The sequence below is a fragment of the Fusarium proliferatum genome (assembly GCF_900067095.1).
Source record: "Fusarium proliferatum ET1 genome assembly, contig: FPRO_scaffold009, whole genome shotgun sequence".
In the NCBI taxonomy this organism is placed as follows: domain Eukaryota; kingdom Fungi; phylum Ascomycota; class Sordariomycetes; order Hypocreales; family Nectriaceae; genus Fusarium; species Fusarium proliferatum.
In genome coordinates this window covers 1,520,756-1,547,634 of record NW_022194798.1, presented here as the reverse complement: position 1 = coordinate 1,547,634, position 26,879 = coordinate 1,520,756, and the positions used below count along the sequence as shown (strand labels likewise).

The 26,879-nt window shown below is 41.7% G+C and overlaps 10 protein-coding genes and 1 non-coding gene across 11 annotated transcripts; 7 read left to right on the top strand and 4 right to left on the bottom strand.

The window, feature by feature from the left end:
* Nucleotides 1–398: 398 nt before the first annotated feature.
* Nucleotides 399–1,339, bottom strand: FPRO_15213 (uncharacterized protein; the record flags this gene model as incomplete). The annotated part of the gene is made up of 2 exons (XM_031220491.1): nucleotides 399–1,102; nucleotides 1,153–1,339. The coding sequence occupies 2 exons, from the start codon at nucleotides 1,337–1,339 to the stop codon at nucleotides 399–401; spliced, it is 891 nt and encodes a 296-aa protein (XP_031086145.1).
* Nucleotides 1,340–1,899: 560 nt separating this feature from the next.
* tRNA lies at nucleotides 1,900–1,982 on the bottom strand. The gene is given in 2 exon segments: nucleotides 1,900–1,935; nucleotides 1,946–1,982. It is a non-coding gene; the product is annotated as a tRNA-Lys (tRNA).
* A 1,317-nt stretch (nucleotides 1,983–3,299) lies between these two features.
* Nucleotides 3,300–5,145, top strand: FPRO_15214 (uncharacterized protein; the record flags this gene model as incomplete). The annotated part of the gene is made up of 5 exons (XM_031220490.1): nucleotides 3,300–3,524; nucleotides 3,583–4,251; nucleotides 4,305–4,704; nucleotides 4,762–4,862; nucleotides 4,918–5,145. 5 exons carry the CDS (start codon nucleotides 3,300–3,302, stop codon nucleotides 5,143–5,145), a joined length of 1,623 nt encoding a protein of 540 aa, XP_031086144.1.
* Nucleotides 5,146–5,724: 579 nt separating this feature from the next.
* Nucleotides 5,725–6,444, top strand: FPRO_15215 (uncharacterized protein; the record flags this gene model as incomplete). Its single annotated transcript, XM_031220489.1, has 1 exon — nucleotides 5,725–6,444. One exon carries the CDS (start codon nucleotides 5,725–5,727, stop codon nucleotides 6,442–6,444), a length of 720 nt encoding a protein of 239 aa, XP_031086143.1.
* An 862-nt stretch (nucleotides 6,445–7,306) lies between these two features.
* FPRO_15216 (uncharacterized protein) lies at nucleotides 7,307–8,137 on the top strand (the record flags this gene model as incomplete). Its single annotated transcript, XM_031220488.1, has 1 exon — nucleotides 7,307–8,137. One exon carries the CDS (start codon nucleotides 7,307–7,309, stop codon nucleotides 8,135–8,137), a length of 831 nt encoding a protein of 276 aa, XP_031086142.1.
* A 1,359-nt stretch (nucleotides 8,138–9,496) lies between these two features.
* On the top strand, nucleotides 9,497–10,738 carry FPRO_15217 (uncharacterized protein; the record flags this gene model as incomplete). The annotated part of the gene is made up of 1 exon (XM_031220487.1): nucleotides 9,497–10,738. One exon carries the CDS (start codon nucleotides 9,497–9,499, stop codon nucleotides 10,736–10,738), a length of 1,242 nt encoding a protein of 413 aa, XP_031086141.1.
* Nucleotides 10,739–11,030: 292 nt separating this feature from the next.
* FPRO_15218 (uncharacterized protein) lies at nucleotides 11,031–12,153 on the top strand (the record flags this gene model as incomplete). Its single annotated transcript, XM_031220486.1, has 2 exons — nucleotides 11,031–11,198; nucleotides 11,254–12,153. 2 exons carry the CDS (start codon nucleotides 11,031–11,033, stop codon nucleotides 12,151–12,153), a joined length of 1,068 nt encoding a protein of 355 aa, XP_031086140.1.
* Nucleotides 12,154–12,360: 207 nt separating this feature from the next.
* On the bottom strand, nucleotides 12,361–14,132 carry FPRO_15219 (uncharacterized protein; the record flags this gene model as incomplete). Its single annotated transcript, XM_031220485.1, has 2 exons — nucleotides 12,361–13,812; nucleotides 13,875–14,132. The coding sequence occupies 2 exons, from the start codon at nucleotides 14,130–14,132 to the stop codon at nucleotides 12,361–12,363; spliced, it is 1,710 nt and encodes a 569-aa protein (XP_031086139.1).
* A 278-nt stretch (nucleotides 14,133–14,410) lies between these two features.
* FPRO_15220 (uncharacterized protein) lies at nucleotides 14,411–16,213 on the top strand (the record flags this gene model as incomplete). Its single annotated transcript, XM_031220484.1, has 3 exons — nucleotides 14,411–14,482; nucleotides 14,542–14,696; nucleotides 14,752–16,213. 3 exons carry the CDS (start codon nucleotides 14,411–14,413, stop codon nucleotides 16,211–16,213), a joined length of 1,689 nt encoding a protein of 562 aa, XP_031086138.1.
* Nucleotides 16,214–16,810: 597 nt separating this feature from the next.
* FPRO_15221 (uncharacterized protein) lies at nucleotides 16,811–17,893 on the top strand (the record flags this gene model as incomplete). The annotated part of the gene is made up of 1 exon (XM_031220483.1): nucleotides 16,811–17,893. One exon carries the CDS (start codon nucleotides 16,811–16,813, stop codon nucleotides 17,891–17,893), a length of 1,083 nt encoding a protein of 360 aa, XP_031086137.1.
* A 292-nt stretch (nucleotides 17,894–18,185) lies between these two features.
* Nucleotides 18,186–20,415, bottom strand: FPRO_15222 (uncharacterized protein; the record flags this gene model as incomplete). Its single annotated transcript, XM_031220482.1, has 4 exons — nucleotides 18,186–18,275; nucleotides 18,327–19,447; nucleotides 19,500–19,921; nucleotides 19,976–20,415. The coding sequence occupies 4 exons, from the start codon at nucleotides 20,413–20,415 to the stop codon at nucleotides 18,186–18,188; spliced, it is 2,073 nt and encodes a 690-aa protein (XP_031086136.1).
* Between the last annotated feature and the right edge of the window lie 6,464 nt (nucleotides 20,416–26,879).

The following is a 26,879-nucleotide window of genomic DNA, read 5'->3' as shown; positions in this document are numbered from 1 at the left end:
TGATAGTGTCACGAGATGACATCAGGAATCGGCCAATGAACAGCGGGGTTTGGTGGTTTATTTTATCTTATCTTATCGTTTCTTATCGCGCCGCTATGCTCCCTCGACATCGAAACCGACATCATCGCCACATTCTTGTCAGACTTTGTCAGAGATGCCTGAAAGGCAAGCTTAGTGGTTCAAATATGCTGTACTCAATAGCTGATATTACCTTGCAATAATTGTGTCGGTCTGCACAACCTCGCTATGATACCGCCTAATGTTCTTGGCAATTGTCTGAAAGATTGAAACAAATGCACTAGTTCAGTTGTATTTTGGAATCACCCGAAAGTCATCAAATTCTGTTTCCATTTAAACGATCGCAGCCTTTCTCTGTGTTTTCAAGCAATTGCAACATCCTAAGCTCGATACTCACGCAGATGCATGATATCCTCACCCGGCTCATCGATTTGCGTCTGTCCCCCCCACTTCATCCCTGTACCGCTCTTCACCAGCCGTCCTGGATGGATGATCAAAAACAAAAGCATGACCAGGAACATAAGTGAGGCATCAAAGAGGTATATGAATACTTCGTGAGATATGACGAACCCCCCTTGTCCTTGAAGGTACTCGACTGCACGGACAATACTGCGAATGATCATGATGATCGTCACAGCCTCGATGGTCCTGAAGTATCGCCGCCACCGTACCAGAGACGAATCCAAGAACGGGCCAGTTTCTTGTCTTATGCGTATGTAGAGATATAGCGAGGTGAGGATAAAGATACTCAAAGCGCAGAGTTGAACTATCAGTCCAGCAATAAGAATAGTTCGGCCTTTAGTGATGGCATCTGGCTCGCCAGAAGCAGGTATGATGGCGCCTATGAACTGGCTGACAATGCATGCGATGTCGATGAGGACATAAAGTTTTGTCAACCACCGAAGGCTTATAAACGAAAGATGTTGGGAGTCAAGCGCCGTAGCAACACGCCGAAGACTCATGTAGATTGTGGCGGCTAGGAAAGGCGTTCCGGCGAGGAGAAGGACGTTCTGGAGGATAAAGGGACCTGCTTCTTCAGGGTTGTCGCTCGCTTGGGCTCGTCCGAAGTAACCAAAGATCTCACCTGGATCCGTGTCAGGAGGTACCATCGCCAAGCTTATAGGGCCAACTTACAGATGCCACCAAGGATGAAGGGGATGAAGAACCAGGCTCGAAGGATGAAGAGAAATACCAGGTGGGCTAAAGTGACAATGCCGAAAAGAACAACGAAGGAGATCGCGGCAGGCTTGTTGGGCAAGTATTCGAAAAAGACGATCTGAGTCCCATTGACAACGGGTCCGTATGGCCCATCTCCGCTCATCTTCGGATACGAAAACTAGAGGAAGGATAATGATTTGTATGTGAACAACGACGTCAAGAACAGACAAAAATTATGCAGGAAATAACTAAGACTTTTCTGGCAAAGGAAAGGCTTCGACATCAGAAGGACTCTTCTGGGGAGAGCAGACATTTTGGCGTTCTTAAGGGGGTTCTGACGATAATTTTCGTATTCTCAATGCGAATATTGAGGGTCTAGCATTGTTGGCCCCTTGACCAACCCACCAAGATGACGCGGTCAGTGGCACTGGCTCGGATTGGGTGCCATTTACGTTTATGAAAGTGAGTTAAATTGTGATTAGATCCCCGCCCAATTACTTGAAGTGCGTTTCCATTTTGTGTCACCACTTTTGGGGAGGTTAGAACTGCTTGCTGCTCCCACTGCGATCGCCCCAGACTAACAGTGGGCCGCTGACATAAAAACCAAATACCACCATGTTGCAGAACTATGTCATCATTCTCAGTAGCAAAAGGTTCGGATAAGGTGCAAAATGGCAAAAATAGATGCCTCGCTATTGCTCGCAATCGTTTTCTTATAGGAACAGCCCGATGCGGGGGTCGAACCCGCAACCTTGAGATCGCGTACTCGTAAGAGTCTCACGCTCTACCGATTGAGCTAACCGGGCGTGGCTCTGATTGGTTGCTTTTCGAAGCTCCAGTGAGACCTCAGTTGCGTTCCCCCCAGACAAACACTGTCTCCAGGGTAGGGTATCGGCAATTGACAGGACTTCTGAGATCTCGTGTGTTGTGTTGGCTTTATGCATCCCTGTCTTGGTTGGTAGCATTATTTGAGTCGAGTTGGGATGACGTTCGAATAGAATTGATTTTCGACCACTTCGAAATTGGAATCCCTCGCCGACTGAATGTGAGTTGATCTTGCTCGCAATATGAATGAATTTTTCCCCTCTGGGGATCCAGCAAAAGACCACCATCACAAAAACCGGAGCCAACGTAAACGACGCGAAAATGAACTACTTATTATTTATTCTTTGTTATGAATTATTCTTGAAGCTTTTGTTCTTAAGGAAATTCGTATCTTATAAAATGTGCGATTTGACTGCCTCCTATGATAATACGACATTCTTTTTGTAGCCCTTCGATCAGGGGATGTCTGGCCTGGAACATCTCGGAGCAAAAGGAGCGGGCGACGGACCGGGAACGGGGAAATTAGACCCTGCTTCCTAGTGGCTCTTTCCATCTCCGAGTCCACTTTTGGAGACAGTTTCTCGATCTCACTGAAACGGACAAAACCGTCGTTGACTGACTACCTTACTGTTATTGCCGTCTGAACATAGCCAAAGGGCAGACAAAAAGATGAGTATAAGCCCCTCGAGATTGGAAAGAAGGATGGCTTAAGTGAAAGGTCGATTAATACGAATATTTGACGAGAATTAATCTTTTCGGAGAAACTCTCGGTAATGTTGTTGACGCCATCGACTTACCCTCGCACGTGTTCAGGGGACAGACCAACTGATGAACATGTCGACTTGATCAGCAGAGCCACCACTTCCTGAAGGACTACAACTGCGGCCTTAACAATACTGCGGAGTCAAAAGTGCGCGAGTAAGCCTTGTTCCTCTATTGAAAGTCATCTGTTTCATGTCTCACTTCACACTCTCATCCATGCCGACCCACCGAGCTGCGCGGGACATCGGCATAAGATTTAGCAGGTTTGGAGTTCCAGCCAATGCCATGTTGCAGAGATTACACATATCCCCCGAGAGATTGCACCATCGCCTATGCGTTGCATACATGGTTGGAAATCCACACTAGACGGGTATATGCCAGACAATCTACACCATTGCACCATTCAATACCCAGCGCACGATATATAACAATGGGCCTTGAAAAAATGCCCCAAACTACTTATATACCGAGCTTGGCACACCGATAGGCTGTAGTTGACCGAGTACCGATATATTTCGCATCTCGGCACTCGCAGTATGGCAGACAAGAAGTCGACCACTATCGAGGACCCAATCATCCAGGCGTCCGATTCCGATTACGACTATGGTTCAACACAGAAGCGCGCCTACTTCACCGGCGACACGTTTGTGTCTGGAGGAGCTACGGAGCTGTACAGGCCTATTCCAGAATATGAAGGCATTCATCGATATGACCCAACTGCCGAATGGACGGAAAAGGAGGAAAAGAAGCTAGTCAGACGGGTAAGCTCATTCCCTCTTGGCGACTTGACGCCATACTGACCTGCTTGGTGCCCTCTAGTTAGACAAGAGAATCTGCTCTTGGGTTTGCCTCATGTTCTTTGCACTACAACTCGACCGTGGCAATATCTCACAGGCTCTGAGTGATGGCATGCTTGACGATCTTGGCCTTAACACTAACGACTACAACTACGGCATGATGATCTTTTACCTCTGCTTCTTATCTGCGGAAGTGCCATCACAAATGATCTCCAAGAAGCTCGGCCCTGATGTTTGGATACCGATCCAGATGGTGACATGGAGTATCATCGGCATCTGCCAAGGGTTTGTCCAAGACAAGCAAAGCTTTTATGCAACTCGCGCTCTGCTGGGACTTATCGAGGGAGGGTTCATTCCAGATGCTCTGCTGTACCTCTCGTACTTCTATACCAACAAAGAGCTTCCGATGCGCGTCGGCTTCTTTTACTGCGCTTCCAACGGTACTTTTATTGTTGCTGCGTTCCTGGCCTATGGAATCCTTCATATGCGCTCGGTCGGGGGCTGGGAAGGTTGGCGCTGGCTGTTTGTTCTTGAGGGAACACTGACGTTCTTCATCGGCGTGGTGTCTTGGTTCTACCTACCTCCTGGCCCGACACAAACAGCTAGTTGGTTCCGTGGTAAAGACGGTTGGTTCACGGAAAGAGAAGAGGTCATCATGGTCAACCGTGTCTTGCGTGACGACCCAGGCAAGGTAAGTGAACTCAGTACCTTTACCCAGTCCAGCAACACTGACATGAGGTACAGGGAGGCATGCATAACCGTCAAGGTCTTACGCTCAAGCTCCTCTGGGATGCACTCATGGACTATGACCTTTGGCCACTATACATGATCAGTTGGACCATGCTGATTCCCACCAACCCCGTCACTGCCTATCTTACCCTCAACCTCAAGGCCTTGGGTTTCGGCACATTCGAGACGAATCTTTTGACCATTCCTGGATATGTTCTTTTCCTGGTGCATTTGATCCTTATCTCTTGGTACTCGGAGAAGATCAACAACCGAATGGCCATTTTGCTGTACTATTCCTTTTGGTGTTTTGTGTTGCTCTTGACTCTCGAGCTGCTTCCCGCAAACGCTAGCCCTTGGGCATGGTATTCAGCAACAATCTTGATGATTGGCTTCCCCTACATTCACTCAATCAATGGTGAGGACAAGACATTTTTTTTTTCTTTCAGTTCTTCTTTGACTGACAGTTCTGCAGTTAGTTTGACATCGCGAAACGCTGGTTCTGTTCGCACCAGAACAGTGGGTAGTGCCATGTACAACATGATATGCCAGGCCAGCTCTGTAATCTCATCCCAGGTCAGTCCAAGTCCCCATTCATCGCTATCTAGTACAAAGCTAACAACAAATACAGATCTATCGTGATGATGACAAGCCTTTATACCGACGGGGAAACAAAGTTCTTCTTGCGCTCGTTGGTTGGAACGTGGTGATGACTGTTTTCATAAAGGGATACTACATATGGCGAAATAAGACGCGAGAACGCATTTGGAGTGCCATGTCGGATGAAAAGAAGGATGTGTATCTAAGAACGACCAAAGATGAAGGCAACAAGAGGCTGGACTTCAGGTTTGCGCACTAATGTTAGAGAATGCCAACATAGAAAAGAACCAGACCTCCCATTTTGGAGTACAAACCGTGAGATTCCGAAACCATCAACCGAGCTTGATTGGCACCTATCATAGCCCCAATACCGAAGGCATGGGTAAATAACACAAAAAGGACCGTTATTCCCCATGTTCACATGTCAGAACAGTAATCAGACCGAGATACTTTCATTTTTGCTCATGATCCCGAACAGAACTACGCGTGTCCAGGTGCATTGTTCGAAAAACACCGGATACTGTGCTCTCTCACCTTTATTCAAAATGGACAAACTAGAAAACAATAACTCTCATTTAACAACGGTCTTTCTTATTGGTGACCAGAAAGAAACAAAGGAACAAGCTAAGAAACCCATGCAGGACCTGTGAACACCTTATATCAGATCCCAATGCACGACACGGAACTGGAGAAATTTCATAGTATAATAAGGGCCCAAAACTCGCCTCCGGGTTCTTCGTTTCTACTCATCTCAGTTACCCCTCTCCAACCTTTCTAGCTAGAATCAACCAACCACTTCTACCAACTTCAAAAACGATTTTCGGCCCCAGACACCGAAATGGAGTCTATTTGGAATAAGTATAGCGACGACAGAGCAGCCGTCATTGAAGATGCGTTCACGATCACAATGAATCGTGGTCAACAAGAGTGGTCAAACGCTGACAGAGACGCCATGAGTCAAGCAGTTGATGATATTGTGTTCTCTCTTGGAGGAGCAGAGGGCTTGACATTCGTGGAATTTGAAGTTCTGGTTACGTATGCTGCTCGCGTCGATCCGAGAAGCCAGCTCGGCTTCCTCGACAGCGTGTCCGATACCATCCGGGCTTCTCGTAGCCCTGAAGCCTTCTCAGAGTATGATGAACGATTTCTGAACTTTGTTGTGGGCATCCACAACGGACTCACCGTTGCACGTGGAGCCAACCTGGGCTTGCTTGTCCCACCACCTTTGGCAGATGCTAACCTTGCCCAGCATGTTCTTTGTCAAGGGCCGCCTCCCGTTAACTCCATGCAATTTCCAAGCTGCGATACCACTCGTACTTGGAAGTCTGAGTATGAAGAGGTCAGCGGCGCAGGTAAGTACACCAGTTCGGTCGTTGAGACTGTAACTGGTGATGCATTCGTGTCCGGAGGTGCTTATAGCACAACGTCGACGACCTCAAGTTATTTCACCCCCTCATGCACCCCCGTGCTTGGAATCCGTGAGGCTTCGGTTGATATCAGACAATCTGTCGAAGACTTTGCAGAGTTGACCCCTGAGACTGGATTTGGTGGTTTCTAGAGCACCTTGGAAGGCATGCCGGGCTTAAGAACCGAGTCGGATGCCCCAGGAGCTCTATCTATCAGTGCTTGGGGTGAAGGTAGTTCAGGTGCTGGTTTATAAGAAGGCTTCAAGTTTTGGATGGCATGAGTTTGAGAATACGACTGTAGAAATGGGTACATAACAAGGTAAGTTTGGACACGATTTGCTTTTGCTTTTGCTAGAACTGTCAGAAGCCTTAGAAAAGAGACAAATATTACTTTTATTGGATCATGGCCCTTATGTAAGCCTCGACTTCGTCTTTCGTGAATTGCGTGACAGCCGCTCGGATGGTCGATGGACTTGGCGACCAGGACAAGACCCGATAGTTCTCACATTACTAGACCGTAACGAGCATTCTACAAGCTGAACAATGAATTACCGTAATAACGACAGATTATTGTATAGATATTGGTATTTGACTTCTGCAATGTGTTCGTAATTGTTAGGTGCGTCGTTTCAGTAACCGAAAACAGCCAGATCAGAGACACCATGTCTAATTGTACAAGTCTGCAATTGGCTAGCACCGAACCTAATTGTGCCACTTGACTTGAATAACCATTAAATCAATGCTATCCGGATAGCTGCATCGAATTGACGACCGACGATGGCATAAGACGCAAACAGTATGAATGGGAGCCATGTCTCGGATGCTAGCAGCTGGGGATCGGAACAAACCAATGCCGCAAAGTAGTTCGGTATCCTCTAGACGACCAGATGCGATACATTGAGTAACATGGAGATGAACATAAGTAGAGATCTCCTCAAGATCTACTTTTCTTACATTCCAAAACCCCTCTCCACTGCCACTCGCTTTCTTCACTAACATCAACTTCATGACACAATGAAGTCCACGGTCGCTTTCTTTATTGCCCTTGCTGGCCCGGGTTCTGCACGCCTTTACAAGCGCGACGAATGCGCAACTGCATGCACTGATGCATATAATTCATGCCGAGTTGAGCCGGATTCCAGTCAAGCATTTTGTGCGGAGGACTACGAAAGATGTCTGGGATTTAATCCATTCCTGGGCTCGAACTCAATCACAGCCCCGACAGCCTGTTCTAGAGGCGCTACAGGTGCCTCAAACACGGCAGCTGTCGAGTCGACCGCTGTTGCCAACACGCGCTCAAGGGTTTCCAGCTCATCAGCACCCGCATATGGAGGGAGCTCATCTTCTCCTATTGGCATTGACACCACGACTCCTGCTGTTAGTACAGACACCAGTATACCTGAAACATATGACTGTGTTACCGAGTGTAACGATGACTATAACACGTGTCGCACCGCACCAGACGCCAATATGGCCAGCTGTGCCGCACAGTACGCCCAATGTCTCGGGTACAACCCTTTCAATGGAGGGGGATCGCTAGTTACTCCGACTGCTTGCTCTGTCCCTGCTTCCGTCACCCCTCAAGTTACTCAGTCGAGCTCAAGTCAGCAACAATCACAGATGGCTTCAAATTCTGAAACTTCTCAACCTGATACAAGAGCTGGACTGGCAACATCGTACCAACAACCAATAGCCACTTGCGATGCTGGTGCATGTATGGGGGGTACCACAACCGATGGTGGAACACCAGGGATGGCGACTGAGTCCCCGGTAATTGTTGACTCGGCTGGAAGTATTAAACCTTGGATAAGCCTTGTGGCTATGGCAATTGCTGTTGCACTCTAGGGCTGGGCACAGAACTACCTGACATAGACTCCGGTCTTGTATTCGCCTTGCTAGAGCATGAAGCTGATAGGAGGAAAACATAGAACGTAACTCTTGTACCTCCTTCGGGGCAATGATATGCCTCTAATGCGTGGTGCTGAGACGGGTCGCCATGGTGGACGCATTAGAGCTTCTTATGCCCCCTGCAGGAAGGCATAAGCGTCATATGCTATGGTTTTTCTTTTTATCAGCTCTACGCTGTAGCAAGGTGAATACAAGAGCGTGATGTGTGGTTGGGAGTTCATAAGCATTACACATAACTTAACACTGTATTCATAAGAGCTATCCAATGCACAATCTACATGTACAGCTCTTCGTTTCTGTTGCCCAGTAGGCCTTTTCCCACGCTGCTAATGAATTTTAAGTGACAACCTTTCTGCCTTCGTCCAGTGTTGTATCGCATTCTTCAAAGGGAAGACCTCTTGGCGGGGAGCGACTAGACCTTCAGGATGGCATATTCCACATAGGAACACTCAACCGCTGTCCACGGGTATTCTCCTATCTTACAGGGACACAGAGGGAGAAGTAAGGTTCTCCCGAAATATCGAGACCTGTCGTCTGTCTCTCGTGTTTCTGGGCTGATTGTGTTGAAAGCTGCAAGCTCAATGTCAGCCTTTGGCACTGTGAGTTATGCAGGAGCATGCATGGTGTTTTGCTCGACTAGTGTCGGCTTGTTCTCTGAACGCACTTCCTATGTCATATGAGCCTTCAAATCGGTGTAGGATTCGACTCGGGGAGGTTGCAGCCTGTCGTCATCTTGTTCTGGTTGGTCGGGGCCTGTAATGATCCATATCTGAAAGGGTTTGGTCATGCTTTGCAGTTCAGAGAACCAATCAATCTATTGTTCCCTTGACCCAAGCTTTACAAGTATGGTTGCAAGAGACTTTTTCACTCGTTTGTCAGGGTCTATTACTTCGTTGATGCTGGTCGCAGAATAGAAAGATACGAGAAGTTGTCACTAGCAATTTCGAAATGGCTCGGCTCAGTGAATCATCGCTTCCACGAGACAAATAGACAATTAGTTAGACACCAACGCTCATGCTGTGTTATTGGCTGAACATAGTCGTTGATGATGACCAAGAATTGTATTTCTGCGCTGCCCCATCGTCTTTGTTCGTATTGATTGTTCCATACTCAGGCAAGTCAGATCCACGGCCTGCAAATACCATTAATCAGCTGGTGGAGACAAACAGCGGAAGACTAACCGTAACGAGCAGTATCTCATCAGCAGTCGATCCCTGAGCAGGCCTCACCATCCGCAAACAACGTTGCGCTTACCATAGCAGAGGATCAGCAAATCTTTTCCCCATGAAACCAGCGATGAGCCGGATAGGATTGACGCGATACGAGGTGAAAGCCTGCAAGGCCTGTCAATCGTCCAAGAGGAAGTGCACCAAGCAGCAGCCCAAATGCCGTCGTTGTGACCTTCGCGGCTTGGACTGTCTCTACGAGCCTTTACCCAACACCTTTGTCTACCAAGCTACACAGAACTCCGGGGGACAAGCTTTTCCGTTGGCAGCCTTACCAGAGCCGGAGTTGTTGCAGTCAGGCCAAGACGATAGTTGGTCTGACTTGGTAGACGTAGGAGTGAACAGTCGTATAGACCATCATGGCACTCCGGGTACTATCTCTTTAGAAGACCTGAAAGTGGCTTGGTTTCTTGATCCAGAATCCTGGAGGGCAGTTCCGATCCGAGAATCAGATAGGGCACATCTAACGACGGACATGATCCGGGGGCTTCTGTACCAAACAAGAGACTGGCTGGAGAATTGGACAAAAAGCGGAAGCAATGCGTTTGTGCATCATGAACTTTACAGAAATAGTCTCCCCGACTGCATCAGCGACGCTTTCGCAGCACTGTCTTCGTATTTGTCAAGGACATCGGAGACCAGTGAGATGGTGCTCCGGATTACAGAGCAGAAGGCGGAGAGGTTATTGGTGTCTGAGGGCAATAGAAACACAGCTGGAGACATTCTTAGCAGCCTAAGTCGTGTACAAGCACTCCTGGTCTATTGCACGATCCGACTACTGGACGGTGATCTACACCAACGTCACAAGGCGGAACAGCATCTTCAGACCCTGCAGGATTGGACAAAAGAAATGATGAATAATGCTCTTGAGGCTACGAATAACGGAGACATGATTGTCAAGAACCATCTCACGAATGTAAGCCCTCAATATTTCACATTGCCGCTGCTTTTGGGGCAGTTCTCTCCTGAGCAGCTACTCTGGCATTCGTGGGTACTGTCAGAGTCTATTCGAAGGACATGGTGTGTATCCATGGGCCTTCAATCAGGCTATGAACTGCTGAAGACTGAATCAGGTCCCTGTTCCGGGACCTTACCCATCACCACGAGAAAGGGGCTTTGGGAAGCGAGGTCGGCGTTCGCCTGGACAAAAATGTGTGCGGAGAGCAACATTGGCTTTATGTGCAGGAATGATCATGAAAAGGTCATGGTGGATATGGAGCCCGGACATATTGACGACTTTGCGTTATGTATGATGGAACTCGATATTGGTCCCGACAGGATGGCTAGATGGAGATCTGAACGCTCGGGGTGACATGAGAGGAATCAAAGGATTTCGGATCAGCCTCTAGACAAGACGTAAAGGCATAAGTAGGATAAGGGGTAAAAGATAGGTGATGTAAGTTTAGCGGATTGTTCCGCTCCAGCTTGCGGATTGCTTTGTTATCACGCCCCGCGGATCCGCAACCCTCCGCTGGCTGAGTCAACAACATGAAAGGAATGCATCTATCAAGAATTAAATATTTAAACACGAGGACACCAGCCGTGCTTAACCACATACTTCTTCATCTCAACTCCTCATTTCCAGACCCTCAGAACAGCCCATCATGGCAAGGCAGTGGATTCTCAACGACCAGCAGGGCTTTGAGACGTCGCTCAAGTATGAGACCAAAGTTCTCATTCCGCCAAAAGATGAGCTAGGTCCAAGTGATGTTCTAGTCAAACTCCATGCAGCCAGTCTCAACTATCGAGACCTCGTCATTGCTGCATCGGCTGTATGTATCTAGATGTCCAAAGTTGTTGACGTTGACATAAACTGACAAAACTTAGCAATTTGGCCCCATCACCCCACCAATGGTCCCTCTATGTGACGGAGCAGGCTCAGTCGAAGCTGTTGGCTCTTCTGTCAAAGGCTTCAAACTTGGCGATCGAGTCATCACTTTCCCTGCACCAGACGTGGTGGTGGAGAGAGGTAGTGATGCTGATGTCAACATGTCAGATGTACCGACCATGCTCGGCTTGGGTACCAAAGGAACGCTTCGTACGCATGGAGTATTCTCGGAAGGCGCTCTTGTTCATGCGCCCGAGTCTCTCGATTGGCTTCAAGCTGCCACTCTCCCCGTCACCTGGATCACAGCTTGGAACGCTCTCGCGGAACTAGGCAAAGACCAAATTGGACCACACACCTGGGTCCTGGTTCAGGGAACTGGAGGTGTCAGTGTAGCGACCCTGCAACTCGCATCGTCCTTTGGACTCACCGTCGTGGCGACTACTTCATCTCAAGAGAAGGCAGAGAGGTTGAAAAGACTTGGTGCGACTCACGTTGTCAACTATCGCGAGAATGCTACTGGTTGGGGCAAAGAGGCACGATCTTTGACACCTAATGGAGCAGGCTTCGATATGATCGTAGATATTGGCGGTGATAAGACACTCGAGCAGTCACTCGAAGCAGTGCGCCCTTATGGGTCTATCCAAGTCGTTGGTGCTGTTGCGCAAGACGCCGAGGTCGTTCCCATGATGGGGGCTCTAATGTTCACGTGCACTATTCGTGGGTTTCTTATGGGTAGCCAGAATCAGTACAAGGATCTTGTGCGATACATCGATGAGAAGAAGCTCAAGCCTGTATATGATGACACGGTCTTTGAGTTGGCAGATGCCAAGGAAGCTTACAGGAAGCTGAAGGAGCAGAAGCACTTCGCGAAGGTCGTCATCCGCATCGACTATGACTAGATCTGCTGCTGGGAGAATGAGTTGGAGCTTTTAAGAAAAATCAGGTTCTGAATACTTTGGAATTACAATTATTTATCTAAGAATATATCTATGATCATTGAATCATATGAGAGTTGTTGTTCCATATTAAGTGGTCATTATCGAGATGTAAGAATACCGGCTTTCTCTCTTCAGTGACTGTTTATTAGATGGTAGCTGACCCATGTCTTAGTCTTCAAAACGCTGATTGCCACGGTCTTGGCTCTTGAGGTCAATCTCCTCAAGAAACATTGACGTCAGCAACCCCAAAGCACCCAATCCGGCCATTGTGTAGAAGATCGTGCGAAAACATTCGAGGTAGACTCTTAGCACTTCAATAAGTTTTGTCGGAGAAATTCTCAAGGTCCTGAGTTCTTTAATAAAAGCAATGGCGTTGGATGCATCCTCCAAAGGTGCCAGAGGCCCCGCAAGTTGCAACGAGCTTGAGGCGATGGTCTTTGCAAAGACAGTGTTGAATATTGCAGAGGCGACGGTCAGACCGATCAAACCTCCAAACATACGAATCGTGAGAAACTGCCCGATTGCAACGCCTGTATCATCGACATTTTTAACGCTGGCTTGCATCGGTAGAAGATTGAGTCTTAGAAGAGCAACACCTGTTCCCCATATCACAGGGATTCCGTAGAGCATCGATGAAGGCGAACTGAGATTTAAGATTGCCAGAATCCCAGTACCGAGAGCCAACAAGGCCCATGAGAGCCTCAGTAGCCAGGTATAGCCTCCAAATAATGGTACCATCATCATAGAGATTACTGCGATGAACACGCTAATGATAGACGTTGGCAACAGGAAGACAGCTGACTTGATCGGCGTTTCCAGATACACAGCTTGATAAATCAGAGGCAGATACTGAAGTAACGAAACGAGGATGGCTCCGTGAATGAACCCTCCAAGCAATGTCATGTTGGCAGTGACGGAGTGGAACAGCCGATGAGGCATGATTGGTGCTGCAGGCTTCGCTTCGTAGAAGATGAAAGCGGCAAGCACCAAGACACCCAAAATCATAGGAATCAAGGTCTCCCATGCGGCCCAAGGAAATAAGGAGCCAGCCCAACTCAGCGGCAACACAAAGATAGTGATACCAGAGACAACGAGACCCATTCCAATCCAGTCAAGGCGTTCGATGTTGCTAGCAAGGGATGCGTCCATCGTGACAGGCCGTAACTTGAGAAAGAAGAACACCAAGGGGGTTCCAAACCCAAGAATGGGGAGATTGATCCATCCGATCCATCGCCAAGTGGCGTACGTAGAAAACAAAGCACCCACAGATGGTCCAAGAATATTGCCCACTGCATTTGGGATACCCATCAAACCCAGATATTTTGATCGTTCCTCGAGTGTTGTCATGTCAGCGAGGATGACCTGAATAAGAACATCGATGCCACCGCCGCCAAAACCCTGGAGTACACGGCCCACGATTATCGTTTTCATGTTCTGAGCAACAGCAAAGGTAATTGATCCGATAAAAAATAGCCCAATGCAGACGTAGAGTGGTGGTTTCCGGCCGAATGCGTCTGATATGCTTGCCCACACCGGTTGCATCACAAGGCCGCATAGTGTGTAGGATAGATTGGCCCAGAAAGACTCTAGACTCGAACCTTTGAGGTCATTGGCTATTGTCTGGTACAATGTCAGTACAAAAGCGAGTACGAGAGGAGTACGAAAGATGGAGATGATCTTACCGGCAATGCAATGCCAAGTGCTGTTGCATCTACTTGGAATACGAACAGTGTAGCAGATAAACCTATAAAAGCCAATCTGAAGGCCATAGACTTTTTCTGCTTTGGCTGCCTGCGTTCATCAACTTGTAACGCTTCCGCATCTTTCGACGATGAATTTTCCTTGGCGTTCTTTACCGTCTCAAGTTCAATGTCATGACTGTGCTGTGCTGGAGATGCAGAGATCCCTGGACTGCTTGTTCTGGCGTCCGATTGTTCCATTTTGAGCACTTCGCCGAATTAATCCAGTCATATCCATTATTCTTTATGGTAGAGACAATTGGATTGGAAGATGTGTCACGTGTTGTGGTGAGGCCTCCTTGAACCACTGCAAGGGGTTTAGCTGAGATTCTGAAGGATCGAAGGGATCCATAATATCCGGCTAAAACGGAATGCAGCAACTGATTTTCGAGCACCCCACGATAGGGAGTACTACACTGGTCCCAGCTCACACTGGGACTGATGGCACTGTGATCTTGAGAGACTCGTGATTTCTTGTCATGTCCCATTTTATGCATATTGCATATGAGAATTCACGACCTCTCGGAGTTTCGGGCGCTGGTAATGGCAGGGTAAGACAGACAACCCCCAGTCGCCTCGTTCGCTAGTGCTTACGGCTCATTTCCTAGAGTGCCACCGAGTGTCCAAGTCGGAGAACCACCAAAGACCGAACAATGGCGTCGCGAGATGCATTGGCTGTTCAGAAGAGAACGAGAAGCAGTGTTCCAAGGAGGAGAACAGGCTGCCAAACATGCCGGTCAGTATACTTCTCATTTTCTCCCACCAGTGATTTTCACATCTGAGAAGAAAAGGGGATGACAAGTAACTAACATGCCAGCAGCAAAAGAAGGATAAGGTGTGATGAGAGTAAGCCGAGTTGCGCGAAATGTCTTCGATCTGGATGGATATGTGACTACGGTACTGCATCGGCCTCTTCCGAGAGTGAATCCTCCCCAGCTATGATATCAGGATTGCCAGCTCTCTTGCCCATCGCCAGCTACTCCATCCCATTCAAGATTCCTGGAAGCCAGAAAGACCGGAGACTCCTCCACTACTTCTGTGTCCAAGGATCGGAGGATATCTCTGGATTTCTGGCATCGGACTTCTGGTCTCAAACTGTGCTCCAGGCTGGACACGAAGATCTAGTGGTGCGGCAGGCCCTGGTTGCAATGTGCTCACTCCACCTAGACTACATATCGTCAAGTCCTGAAAGAGCATCGGTAGCCAGTCCCGAAACCTTAAGTCTGTACGGTAAAGCTCTACGATCACTGGGGAAGCGGATAGCTCAACCATCAGATGGCACTACAAGAACTGCCTTGGTCTGTTGTATTTTGTTCTATTGCTGTGAAAGCGCCATTGGTGACCGTAATGCGGCACTCCAACATCTAAGTAACGGTCTCAAACTCCTGGTGTCTGCTCAACGTGAAAAAGTCGCCGATGAGTCCAAGGGCATCGAGAGCTTGACCACGATCTTCGAGCGCCTGGACATGCAAGCCAGTTTCTTCGAAGATGACCGGATACCAATTCTTGCTTCACCCGAGTACAAATATGGAGAGCCAGATCATGGTCTGTTGCCGCCGCGGAAAGTCTTCTTGGGGCTGGAAGATGCTCAGCAACGACTAGTTAAACTTCAAGCATGGTTATATAATTTTGTCAACAAGAACGCCGAATTCTATCAGGAACCGAAGGAGTCGCTGACCTTGGACATCTTGGAAGAGAGGTCTTCTTTAGAACAAGGTTACAATGCCTGGATCGAAGGCATCAACGAATTCGAGAACAGAGATCAACACGATGGCCAAACCTTGCACGGTATTCGGACACTTCTGGTTCACTTCCACGTTTGCAAAATGATATTGCAATCAAAGTTCCCTCAAGATCACGGCGTGTTTGGTGCTTCGCCTAATCCGGCCGCTCATCACATACTTGATCTGGCTGAGACCTTGCTCGAGCATACTTTACAGGTCAACGCCTCTCCCAGTGCTACCAAGACTCCGCGGCGCAATTTCTCGCTGGAAACTGGGGTTGTAGCTCCATTGTTCGCACTGGCAATCAAGTGCTCAGACGATTCAGTGGCCACAAGAGCTGCTCAAATGCTTGCCTCGTCACAAAGAAGGGAGGGCTTGTACGATGCTCAGACCATGTCACATATCATTAATGAGCTAAAAAGGTCACGGGATAGTGCCACGCAAATCAAGGAGGAGAATAGAAGTGGTCTAGAAGCTGTGACTCCACTGGAATATCATATACCTGAGCAGTATGATGGCGGTGGGATCGACAAGCTTCTTTGGTCCATGAGTCTTTGAGACCATTCACTTCGGGGACCTCCAGACCACATAAGCGCAGAGTTAGATACTAGTTGGCTAAATGGAGTGTGTTTGTAATTTTCAACCGTTTCCCTGTCCAGTTTTCTGGACAGTCATCACAATTAGGCTCCTTGCTGTGCGGCGTAGCTGAATGGTCGTAAGCCCTAGTATGAAATGAGCATGTTCCGTTTCTTGGTGAGGCAGAAACTTGTTTCTGCCTTGTTTGGAGTCATGAATTTGCAATTGCTTCTCACTCGTATGTTGATGATGGTCCGCCCCTGGCTGTGATGAGATGCATCGTCCAATAAGGATGGTCGCTGTGAAGAAACGAGGCTGGCTGGAAAGGCAGACACCTCTGGAGTTGCCCAACGACTGGTATAAGCCCAAATGCGGGGAAGGCCTGAATTGTTTGGCTTGTGAGTTCTGCACAGCCGAGCAATCAATTTCCATATAAGAAATGAATGGTGGGCCCAATATATGTCGTCACTTTCACTTACAATTCATCTCAGACTCACCTACGGATCGAACACCTCGAAGTTCATTCCACGTAACCTCAGGCTTCATCATAAAACATCCCCGCTGTTGAAAGCAACAACAATGGCACCCAGCCCAGACATCAGAGAGGATGGAGACGGAATTATCGACGCCTGTACATACCACAGGAGGGAATTCGACAGGGTCCTCATACGAACGAATGAGAGAAAGATCGATGCACCATTTCTGCTGTCTAGCCCGGACAGTGCCCCCTCGTCAGGCCTCGGTATCTTGAGCCGACTGCCCGAAGAGTTAACCCTCATGATACTTCGAGAACTTGACATTCTCTCATATCTGCGTTTCAGGCGCGTAAACAACCGTGCACGCAGCATAACGACAGCATCGCGCGAGTACAAAACTGTGGTGAAGCATGGACTTCAGGGACTGAAACCACTGCTAAAGGCAGAGCTAGGTCATGTTTTCACCATCGCCCATTTCTACCAGACGCTCGTCAGTAACCAGTGCGAGCTTTGCGGAAAATTTGCAACATTCCTATATCTTATTACTTGCCAGCGATGCTGCTTCACTTGCCTGCAAATCTCAGTCGACCTGCACGTTCTCCCTATCCCCGTACCTAAAGGGTTTGCAAAAGCAGTGCACAGCTCAAATAAGGAGATTGAAAAGATATGTGGACCTAAAATTCGAGTGGTCTACGGCAAATACTCTCTACAGCCGTGGCCTAGCGTCAAGAGACCCAGATATCTTGTACAGGCCAAGCCTGTCGTTGAGAAGCTCAGATCTCTTGATTCTTCTCGAAGAATCTCAAAGTCGGTACTTTCACATCAACCACAAGGTCAATCTCACGACGAAATAAGACACGACTTTTGCTACCGGTATATGGCTGCGGCCGCGTTTCCGTGGTATGATTTGAGTAATGACAGGGTGGAAACAGGGTTGAATTGCAAAGGATGTCAGTTCCGCGTTGAAGAGTATGAACGCACGAACAGACGTCAAGATCCTCCATGGGGTTTCAATGATAGGGATCGGGTGTACTCGCGCGAGGATTTCTTTTGTCATTTCGGATCTTGTGCGTACGCCCAGAAAGTATGGGCTGACACACAAGTGAACCGACTGGCGCCAGAATCGGATTTCACACGCGATGGCGGAATTATGCTGCGTTATGAACCTAGACATGAACTTCATTGACTTCGCCGCTCAGCAATATGGCGAATAGCGACGGTTTCCTGGATGGTTTCTGGGATTTGCCCCATCGTTCTCCATTCCTCCTCGAGTATTTCAGTGGGTGTAAGCCTTCCCATAGTAAGAAGTCACATATCAAAGGAACAGTAGTTGTTTAGTTCGAAACCAGAGTACATAGTTCTAGAACATACAGTTTGACATCCAATAACCTACAAACATATTACAACTGCCAAACATTGCTGGAAGCTTCTCTCCTGAGCTCCTTCTGTAGCTTCATCCATAATATACATAAACGCCTTCATGCGTTCTTGAGTGCCTCGTGGATCTCGCTTTTATATCTGGTGTTTATAGCCCGTCGGTTTAGCTTTTGAGTAGCTGTAACGAGGCCCTGTGTAGTTGAATCAGCAGTATTCAGGTGTCAGAATATGGGCGGACCTACACTTGCTGGAGTCCATTCCTCTGGTGTTATAACTATGCCAGCAACAATCTCGGCACTCGATAGACCGCCTCGCTTCCCAGCTGCCTGCAGATCTTTGAGCAATATCTCTTGAACTCGAGGATCACTGTGCATGCTATGCTCATCAATACCCATCTCGCGAGCGATATGGAGGAGAGAGGTCTCGTTGGGCATCACGACAGCAATAGGTCGAGAGTGCTCAGAGTCGGCATAAACCATGACGTTCATGATACCCTGCACGCCGCGATAGATAGCCTCCAGCTTCTCTAGGGCAACATACTCGCCACTGAGTAACTTGACCAGGTTTTTGATGCGGTCGATCACACGAAGATGGCCATCAGTATCGAACTCGCCAACATCTCCGGTTTTGAACCAACCATCTTCAGTAAAGCTTCTCTTGGTTTCTTCCTCATTCTCATAGTATCCTAACATAACGGCTCCACCCTTGATCAAGATCTCACCCTGCGGAATCTTCGTATCGGCAGAGTAGCCGAATTCGGGAGCAGATACCAATTTGACCTCGATGGATCCCGGGATTGTACCAATCGAATGGAGGGTGAACTCAAGGGGGGATCCTAATGATCCGTTTGCACAAGTTTCGGTAAGACCATAACCTGTGAACATAGGAGCAAGCACGAGGGACAGGAAGTGTTTCGTCGACAGAGAGATGGCGCTTCCACCATTGAAAAGGAATCGGATTCTGCCGCCAGTCATCTCTCGAACCTTTCCAAAAACAATGCTGTCAAGCAGACAAGCACCAGGTAACTTGTGCTTGACCATGAAGCTCTTGTATGCAAAGGCACGCCAGAATAAGGTTCGCAGAAGCACGCTTGCGTTGAGTCGAGCCATGACACCTTTTCTGATAGTCTCGTAGACTTGCGGAACGCCGGGCATGATTGTAGGCGCCAGTTCACGCATGTCTCCAGCGCAGTTCCTCACAGACGTATCAGACAGGGTCCGTGGATTACCGTAGCCAATAGCACCGCCAAAATAGTACCCGAGATTTTCGAGAGCCATTTCCAAGACATGGGCAAGGGGAAGATATGCAAGCAAGACGTCGTTGTGAGTGACACAATCGGAGACGCACGTGTAAAGACCGGCAACTAGAATGTACATCAACGCCGAGCATGGAGAAGAAAATGGAGATCGTCTTACTGCCTGCAATGAGATTGCGGTGCGCAATGCGCACGCCCTTCGGAACGCCCCCAGATCCTGAAGTGTACATGACGCAGTACGAGTCATCGGGTTCGGGATAAACAGGATCTAGCATTTCGCTCGCGCCAGCCTTACAAAGTTCGTCGAAGCTAATTACTTTGAGCTTTGGATGTGAGGTCTTGAACTCTTCCAGGAGTTCCAACCCGCCGAAGATGGATGCTTCATTCACGATCAAAGTGTGAACCTTTGACTTCTTGAGAGGCTCTGATGCCGTTTTCAGCAGATATGGGTCGATGTACATGACCTCAGCTTGGGTTTGGGTGAGACTGTGTTCAAGGCCATTCGATCCAAGGGAGTCGTAAGCTGTGATGATCGACATGGACTGTGTAGCACAAGCATGCGATGTAGCGATCCATTGCGCACTAAGTCGACCTGATCAGGCTGTAATCAAATCTCCCAGGAGGTGATGTTCATACCTTGTAGACCCGAATAGAAATACTTTATCACCTCGACCAAGACCCAACTTTCGTAGGCCTGAGCCGACTTCAAGACAGTGCTTCTCATACTGCTTGTACGTCAAGAAAGAAAAGCCAGACAACTCGAAGTATGTCCATTCCTTTTCCACCTTCTGCACCTTGCCGTCTACTTTCTTGTCGAACTGATATGTTCCTTTGTGGAGCTGAATCAGCTTTCTAGAACCAACAGCATTGCTTTCGGGGAACAGTCGTGCGCTGCGGCGAATGATGTCGAAGACAGTGCGAACATCTTCTGATGGGTGTTCAATCAGGCCATCGCGTGCCCTTGGGTGTCGACGGGGAACAGTTTCATTCTCCTTCTTCTCATATCCAGGCGACTCGATGGTGAAAGGTGGTTTGAACACCTGATGTAAAGGCGTAATGCCTGAGGTATGCGCCATTCTATCGTAGGGCTACTAGAAGGATGCAGTTACAAAAGGCCTTATTGGAGATGATTGTAGAAGTCTGACAAGCCTTCAGTGTCGGGAGGCGAATATGCCGCAAGACATGAGATCTGAGAACGTTGACGTTGACGTTGGGACTGTTGGCTCCATAAAGCCAATTCACAGTCATCAGCACCCAACAAAATGTTATCCCCGAACATTTTGTTGGCGGCTTATCCCTGCGTCCGATCCTATCTTACTCTCCACTCTGACGTGGGACATCTGACCAACCTGCAACGCGTGGTCAATGCTGTTGTCGCTGATTGACGCGTAAGTCTCCATTGTTTGCTGTGAGTGTCACACATGTGTCATGGCTAAGCCAGGTTAGGTGCCACGTCTGACACGCTGACACAGTAATTCATCCCCTTAGCCAATTGCCTGGCGGGTCGGGTCATAGCACTCAGCAATGCAATAATAAGCTGACTGGCGGCTGTTTGGATCACTGAACTCCTTCGGCCATGATTCGTTGCCAGTATCTTCAGGTTATCCTGTCGGTTCTTCTTATTGACAAGGAGTAGCTGCAAAGTATGGGTAAGTCAGAAGATGCGCTTTAATGACTGAGTATTGGCCGATATGAATAAACCCCTTTATTGAAGAAGGGCATAAGTAAGCATAAAAGCGGTTTCGACAACATCCAGATCCAATAGATGGAGGCTGCTGGACGGCTGTATTATATATGAGCTGTTCCTTCTGACATAATTATAACGGTTTAGGTTTTAAACAGGGAAACTAGTCTATATTAGGTTTATATTTACAGAAATATAAGGCATATATATTAAGCTTAGCTTAAGTATTATATCTCTTAATAATTAAGTAATACATATTAGGCTTATTAATATAAAGAAGTCTTATTAATAGTTAATAAGCTAAATTCTATTTAGTACTAAAGGAATATATATATATAATATAGTATATATAAGTTAAATATAGTCAGTTTAATTCTATTTATAACTATTTATTATATAGGTTAAATAGTATATATTTAACTATTATAGAGTAGGTAACTTCTAATTAGTAAAAAAATAGTAGAGGTATATATATATATATATAAGACTGTATTAAGTTATAATATAATCTCTCCCCTCTTTAAGGTTTTATCCTTAAGGCCTATAAGTAATTAAGTATAAGATTATAGGTATAACCTAAACTTACTTCTATAAATATTTTTCTTACTAATAATATATCTAGCTATATCTCTAAGCATATTAATTATCCTAAAATAGCTTTTAAATGCTATAAAGATATTTCTAACTTAATCTATAAATTCAGTTTTAAAATACCTTATTATTTAGCTTATTTTTAGGCTAACTGTTTATAATATATAGTAGCTAAAGGCAAGTAGTAATATAATTTTTATATCTTTAAGAAGTATATTAATTATAATTTTAGAGGAGTAACTTCTTAAGCTTATTTATCTTTCTTTCTTCTATATTTCCTTTTTCTAACGATTTAGTAGTTATATATATATTATATAAAAAAGACTATATTAATAAGTAAAAAGAGCAGGCTAAGGCTAATCTTTAAGAGGCTTTAATGCATCTATAGCATTTATATTATTAAGAAAAGTATCTTTATAAAAAGGCTGCTAAAATAGTTTATTATAATTATAAGGATCTTAATAAGTTAGAGGCACTAAAGACTTAAGAGTTATTTAATTATTAAGCTGTTAAGTTATTTGCGCTAAATAATATTTAATTATTAAAAGACTATAAGGTTATTAACTAAAGTTCTATATCTAATTCCTTTTTCTTTAAAGTTAATAAAAGTTCTTTAAAAGTTATTAGGCATTAATAAGGTATTTTAGTAGTTTTTATATATTTTTACTTTTTAAGTAGTTTCTCTATTTAATTAAATACCTTATTTATTTATTAATTTTTTATATATCTCTAATCTCTTTTACTTTATAGAGTTTTAATCTATTAATTTCTTCTAGTTTATTACTATTTTTAATATAAATTATATCTACTGCTAATTTAAGTAGTAAGATATAAAAGACTAGATAGATCCTAACTTTTAGTAATAAATTTAATTTATAGTTATTTATTAAGACCTTTTTAGCAATCTTATAGGGTCTAATATACTTAAAGTTAAGTTTATAACTTAATTATTTAATAGTAATATTTTTTATAGATAAGTAAACTATATCTCCTTCTAAAAAGGTAGGCCTTTTTACTCTTTTAGGGTTATAGTATTATTATATCTATTTTCTAATAAATTCTAATTCTATCTATAGTTCTTTATATAGGTTTTTTAGATTATTACTTTTAAATATAGCTATTAGATTAATTATCTTAAGTTCTTATATATTATAGTATATATTTAATATAAATCTAAAATTAGTATTATATAGTATAAATTATATACTTTTATTATATATAGTATTATAGGTAAGTTAAGCATAAAGTAGCTTTTTAACTTAATTATTTTATTTATAGTTAATATAATACTATAGGTACTATTTTAGTATTTAGTTTATTTATTCTATTTATCTATTTACTTAAGGTCTAAATACTATTATAAGCCTATAATTTAGTCCTAAATGCATTATAAGTGCTTTTTAGAATCTTAATATAAATATTCCTTCTCTATTTAAGAGAATTTCTATTAGCATTCTATATATACTAATAATATATTTATAAAAAATATATATAAGTTATTTTATATTTATATCTTCTCTATAAGGTAGGTAATATAAAAACTTTATAAGTTAATCTACTATAACTATAATACTGTTATAGAAAATTCTAATTAAAGGTTTTTCTAATAGTAATAGCTTAGTTATAAAGTCTATTATAATTAAGTCTTAAGGTTATTATATTACTGGTAGTAGTTATAGTTCTCTATAGGGTTTATATTATTAGGCTTTAGTTTTTATATAAAGGTTATATTATCTAATAACTTTTTTTACTGTTTTTCTTAAAATCTTATAACCTTATTATAGCAGTTATTTAAAAGTCTTTATAACTCTTTAATATCTATATATTAGATATATATAGAAATCTCTAATAAATTTCTATATATCTTTTAAAGGTTTTTTTACTTATATTATTTATATCTATCTTAATATTTATATTAATTATATAAATTAATATTCTCTTTTATTATTTTTCTCTAAAAGTTATTTTATTATCTTAACTATATTAATATTATAATCTAGTCTTTTACTAATTATATCTACTTTTCTATTATTTAATCCTTTTTAGTAAATAATTATAAAGTTAAATTTATATAGGTATTTAATATAATATAATTATTATTAGTTAAGTTTTTATATTATAGTAAAATATAAAATATTTTAATAGTTAATATAAACCTTAATTTAGTATATACTTTTTATAAGGTAGTATTAAAATTCCTTAAAATAGTTAATAATTATTAAGAATTCTTTATTATAAATAAGGTAATTAAGTTTTACTTTATATAATTTATATAAATAGAATGCAATAAGGTATAATTTACTTTAATTATTATATTAACTAATCTATTTTTTTAGTATAAAGTTTAATAAATTAGTCTTAAGTTCTATTTCTTTATTAAGGTTAAATATAACTAATATAGGTTTATTAAAGATTATATCTTAAAGTTATTTAAATACTTTTTAAATACTAAATACCTAAATAAACTTTTACTTTTTTTTAGTAAGTTCTATTAGTAAATTTACTATCTTATTAAAGTCTTTAATAAATTATTAGTAATAGTTAGTAAAACTTAAAAAGCTTTATATTTCCTTTATTATTTTAGGTATTAGCTAATTTATTACTATTAAGATTTTCTTTTATTTTATTTTAATTTCTTTAGGTATAATAATATATCTTAAGAAGTCTATTTCTTTTATATAAAAGTAACTTTTTTTTAGTTTAATTAGTAAATTAGTATTTTATAGGGCTTTTAGGACTTTATAGATATATTCTTTATATTTTTCTTTATTATCTAAAAAAATTAAGATATTATTAAGGTAATATACTATAAAGATATCTAAATACTATTAAAGTATATTATTAATTATCTATTAAAACGTTATAAATATATTAATAAATTTAAATAGTATTATTAAATATTTATAGAGCCTAAATTTAATTTTAAATACTATTTTCTATTTATCTCTTTTTTTAATATAAATTAGGTTATATATTCCTTTTAGGTTAAAAGCAGTAAAGATCTATTTTCCTTATAGGCAGTTTTTAAGTTTTATAATAAATAGAAGTAAAGTCCTATCCTTAATAGTAAAGGCATTTAACCTTCTATAGTTTATAATAAGTTATAGTTTCCTATTTTTCTTAAGAATAAATATTATTAAAAATCCTATTAATAATATAGATATCTTAATATTTCCTTTTACCAGTTCTATTTTTAGGTATTCCTTTAAGGTATTAAGTTCTTTTTTATTTAGGTTATAAATCTTTTAGAGTAATAAGTCTTTTAATTTAAGCTATATTTTATAGTCTTAATAGCTATATTATAATACCTTTATTTTAAGTTCTTTATTAAATAGTTTCTTATAAATATAGTATTCTTTTAGTATATTCTTAAGTTAGTCTTACTATTCTTTTTTCTTAAATTCCTTTTATATTTATAGTTAATTATTTAGGCTATATAATTATATTCTAAAGAGCCCTAAGATCTATTTATTTTATTATTTTTTGCCTTTTATATACTTATATTTAACTTCTATTAGAGGTAATAAATTCTTTACTTTATACTTACCTATACTATCCTTATTAGTTAGGATTTAAAATCTCTTATTATTTACTATAATTATTTTATTATTACTATTAGTATTACTAAAAAAGGTAATTTAGCCAGTCCTCTAATTAATATAAGGGTTCTTTTTTTATAGCTAATTAATACCTAAAAGGATATCTACTTCCTAATCTAAAGGAAGGATATTAAAGTCTATTCCCTAATTTTTTCCTTAAATAAAGACCTTAAGGTAATTAATCTCTTAATTAATAATTCTATTATTATAATTAAATAGTTATTTTTTTATATTAATTAATAAATAAGGTTTTTATTTCTTTCTTTATAGTAGCTTTAACTATATAACTATTTTTAAATTAATAAAATTTTATTTAGCTTTATAGCTAATTTAAGTATTTAGCTATTTCCTCTTAATTTAAACTTTTAGTATTAGGCATTATAATATAGGATTTTTATATAGTCTTAAAGCATTTATTAGTTTAAGTCTATCTTATCCTTACTTTTTACTTACCTATAGCTCTATCTTTATAGAAAGCATATTGCTTTTCCTAAGCCATTAAGGTATATTAACTTATAATCTTTATTATTATATTTAGTTCTTATATAACATTCTATATTATCTTTTAAGTTAAACTTATTATCACTTAATTATTTTTATAAGTATTCTTTTAATTCTATATCAGTTTTTATTAGGCATATTTATTCTTATCTTAAAGGTATATTTTTTAAGTGTAGGCTATCTGCCTCTAAATAGCACTATATTTCCTTAATATCTTTTAAACTGGTATTATTAATTAAGGGTTCCTTCTAGAGATATTTATATCTTTTTTAGGTAATTTTATTAAATTCTTTTTCTATATCCTTAATAATCTTTATATTTTCTTTAATTCCCTATATTAATTTATTAACCTTATATATCTTTCTATAGAGTATTATACTAAATTATAATTTTACTACTTTAAGGTAATTATACTAAAGGTATATTAAGTATCCTTTTATTTTATATATTAAGTAGGGCTTATTATTAAGTATTCTATTTATAGTTATAAAAAAGTAATTATTATCTATCTTATCTAGCTTATAGTATTTATATTAATAATTTTTATATAAAACCTAAACTATTTTATTATATTAAGGGTATATTAGCATTATTTATATATTATCTTATATATTAAAAGTAGGTTTTTTATATAATAGGTTAAGTATATTATTAATATAATATACCTTAATATAAATCTTATTTCCTATTTTTATATCTTAATATTCCCTAGCTCTTTATATATAGATATTTTCTTCTAATTTATAAATCTTTAAGCTATCTTTATTAATCTCCTTTTTATAGAGTTATTCTTATTTTTATAAAATCTATTTATCTTAATAATAAAGGTATTAGGCAGTTACTTTAATAAGTTTACCTTTATATCCTATATTGCAGGCACTTTATTATTTCTTTTATTAAAGTTAGTTTCCTACTTAAACTTCTTATACCTAATATTCTTCTTTATTTTAAAGCATTATTCTAATAAAAATATTATTTAATAATCTAGATAGTTTACCTAATTCTTTTATATTAGGGATAATAGTTTTTCCTTCTCTAATAACTCTTAATATTTATAGGTTCTTTATATCTAGTTATTTCTTAAGTTCTTTAAGTTTTTATCTATTTATCTCCTTTCTTTATTCTCTTTATTTTTTATTAAAGTATTCTTATTTCTTAAGGTCCT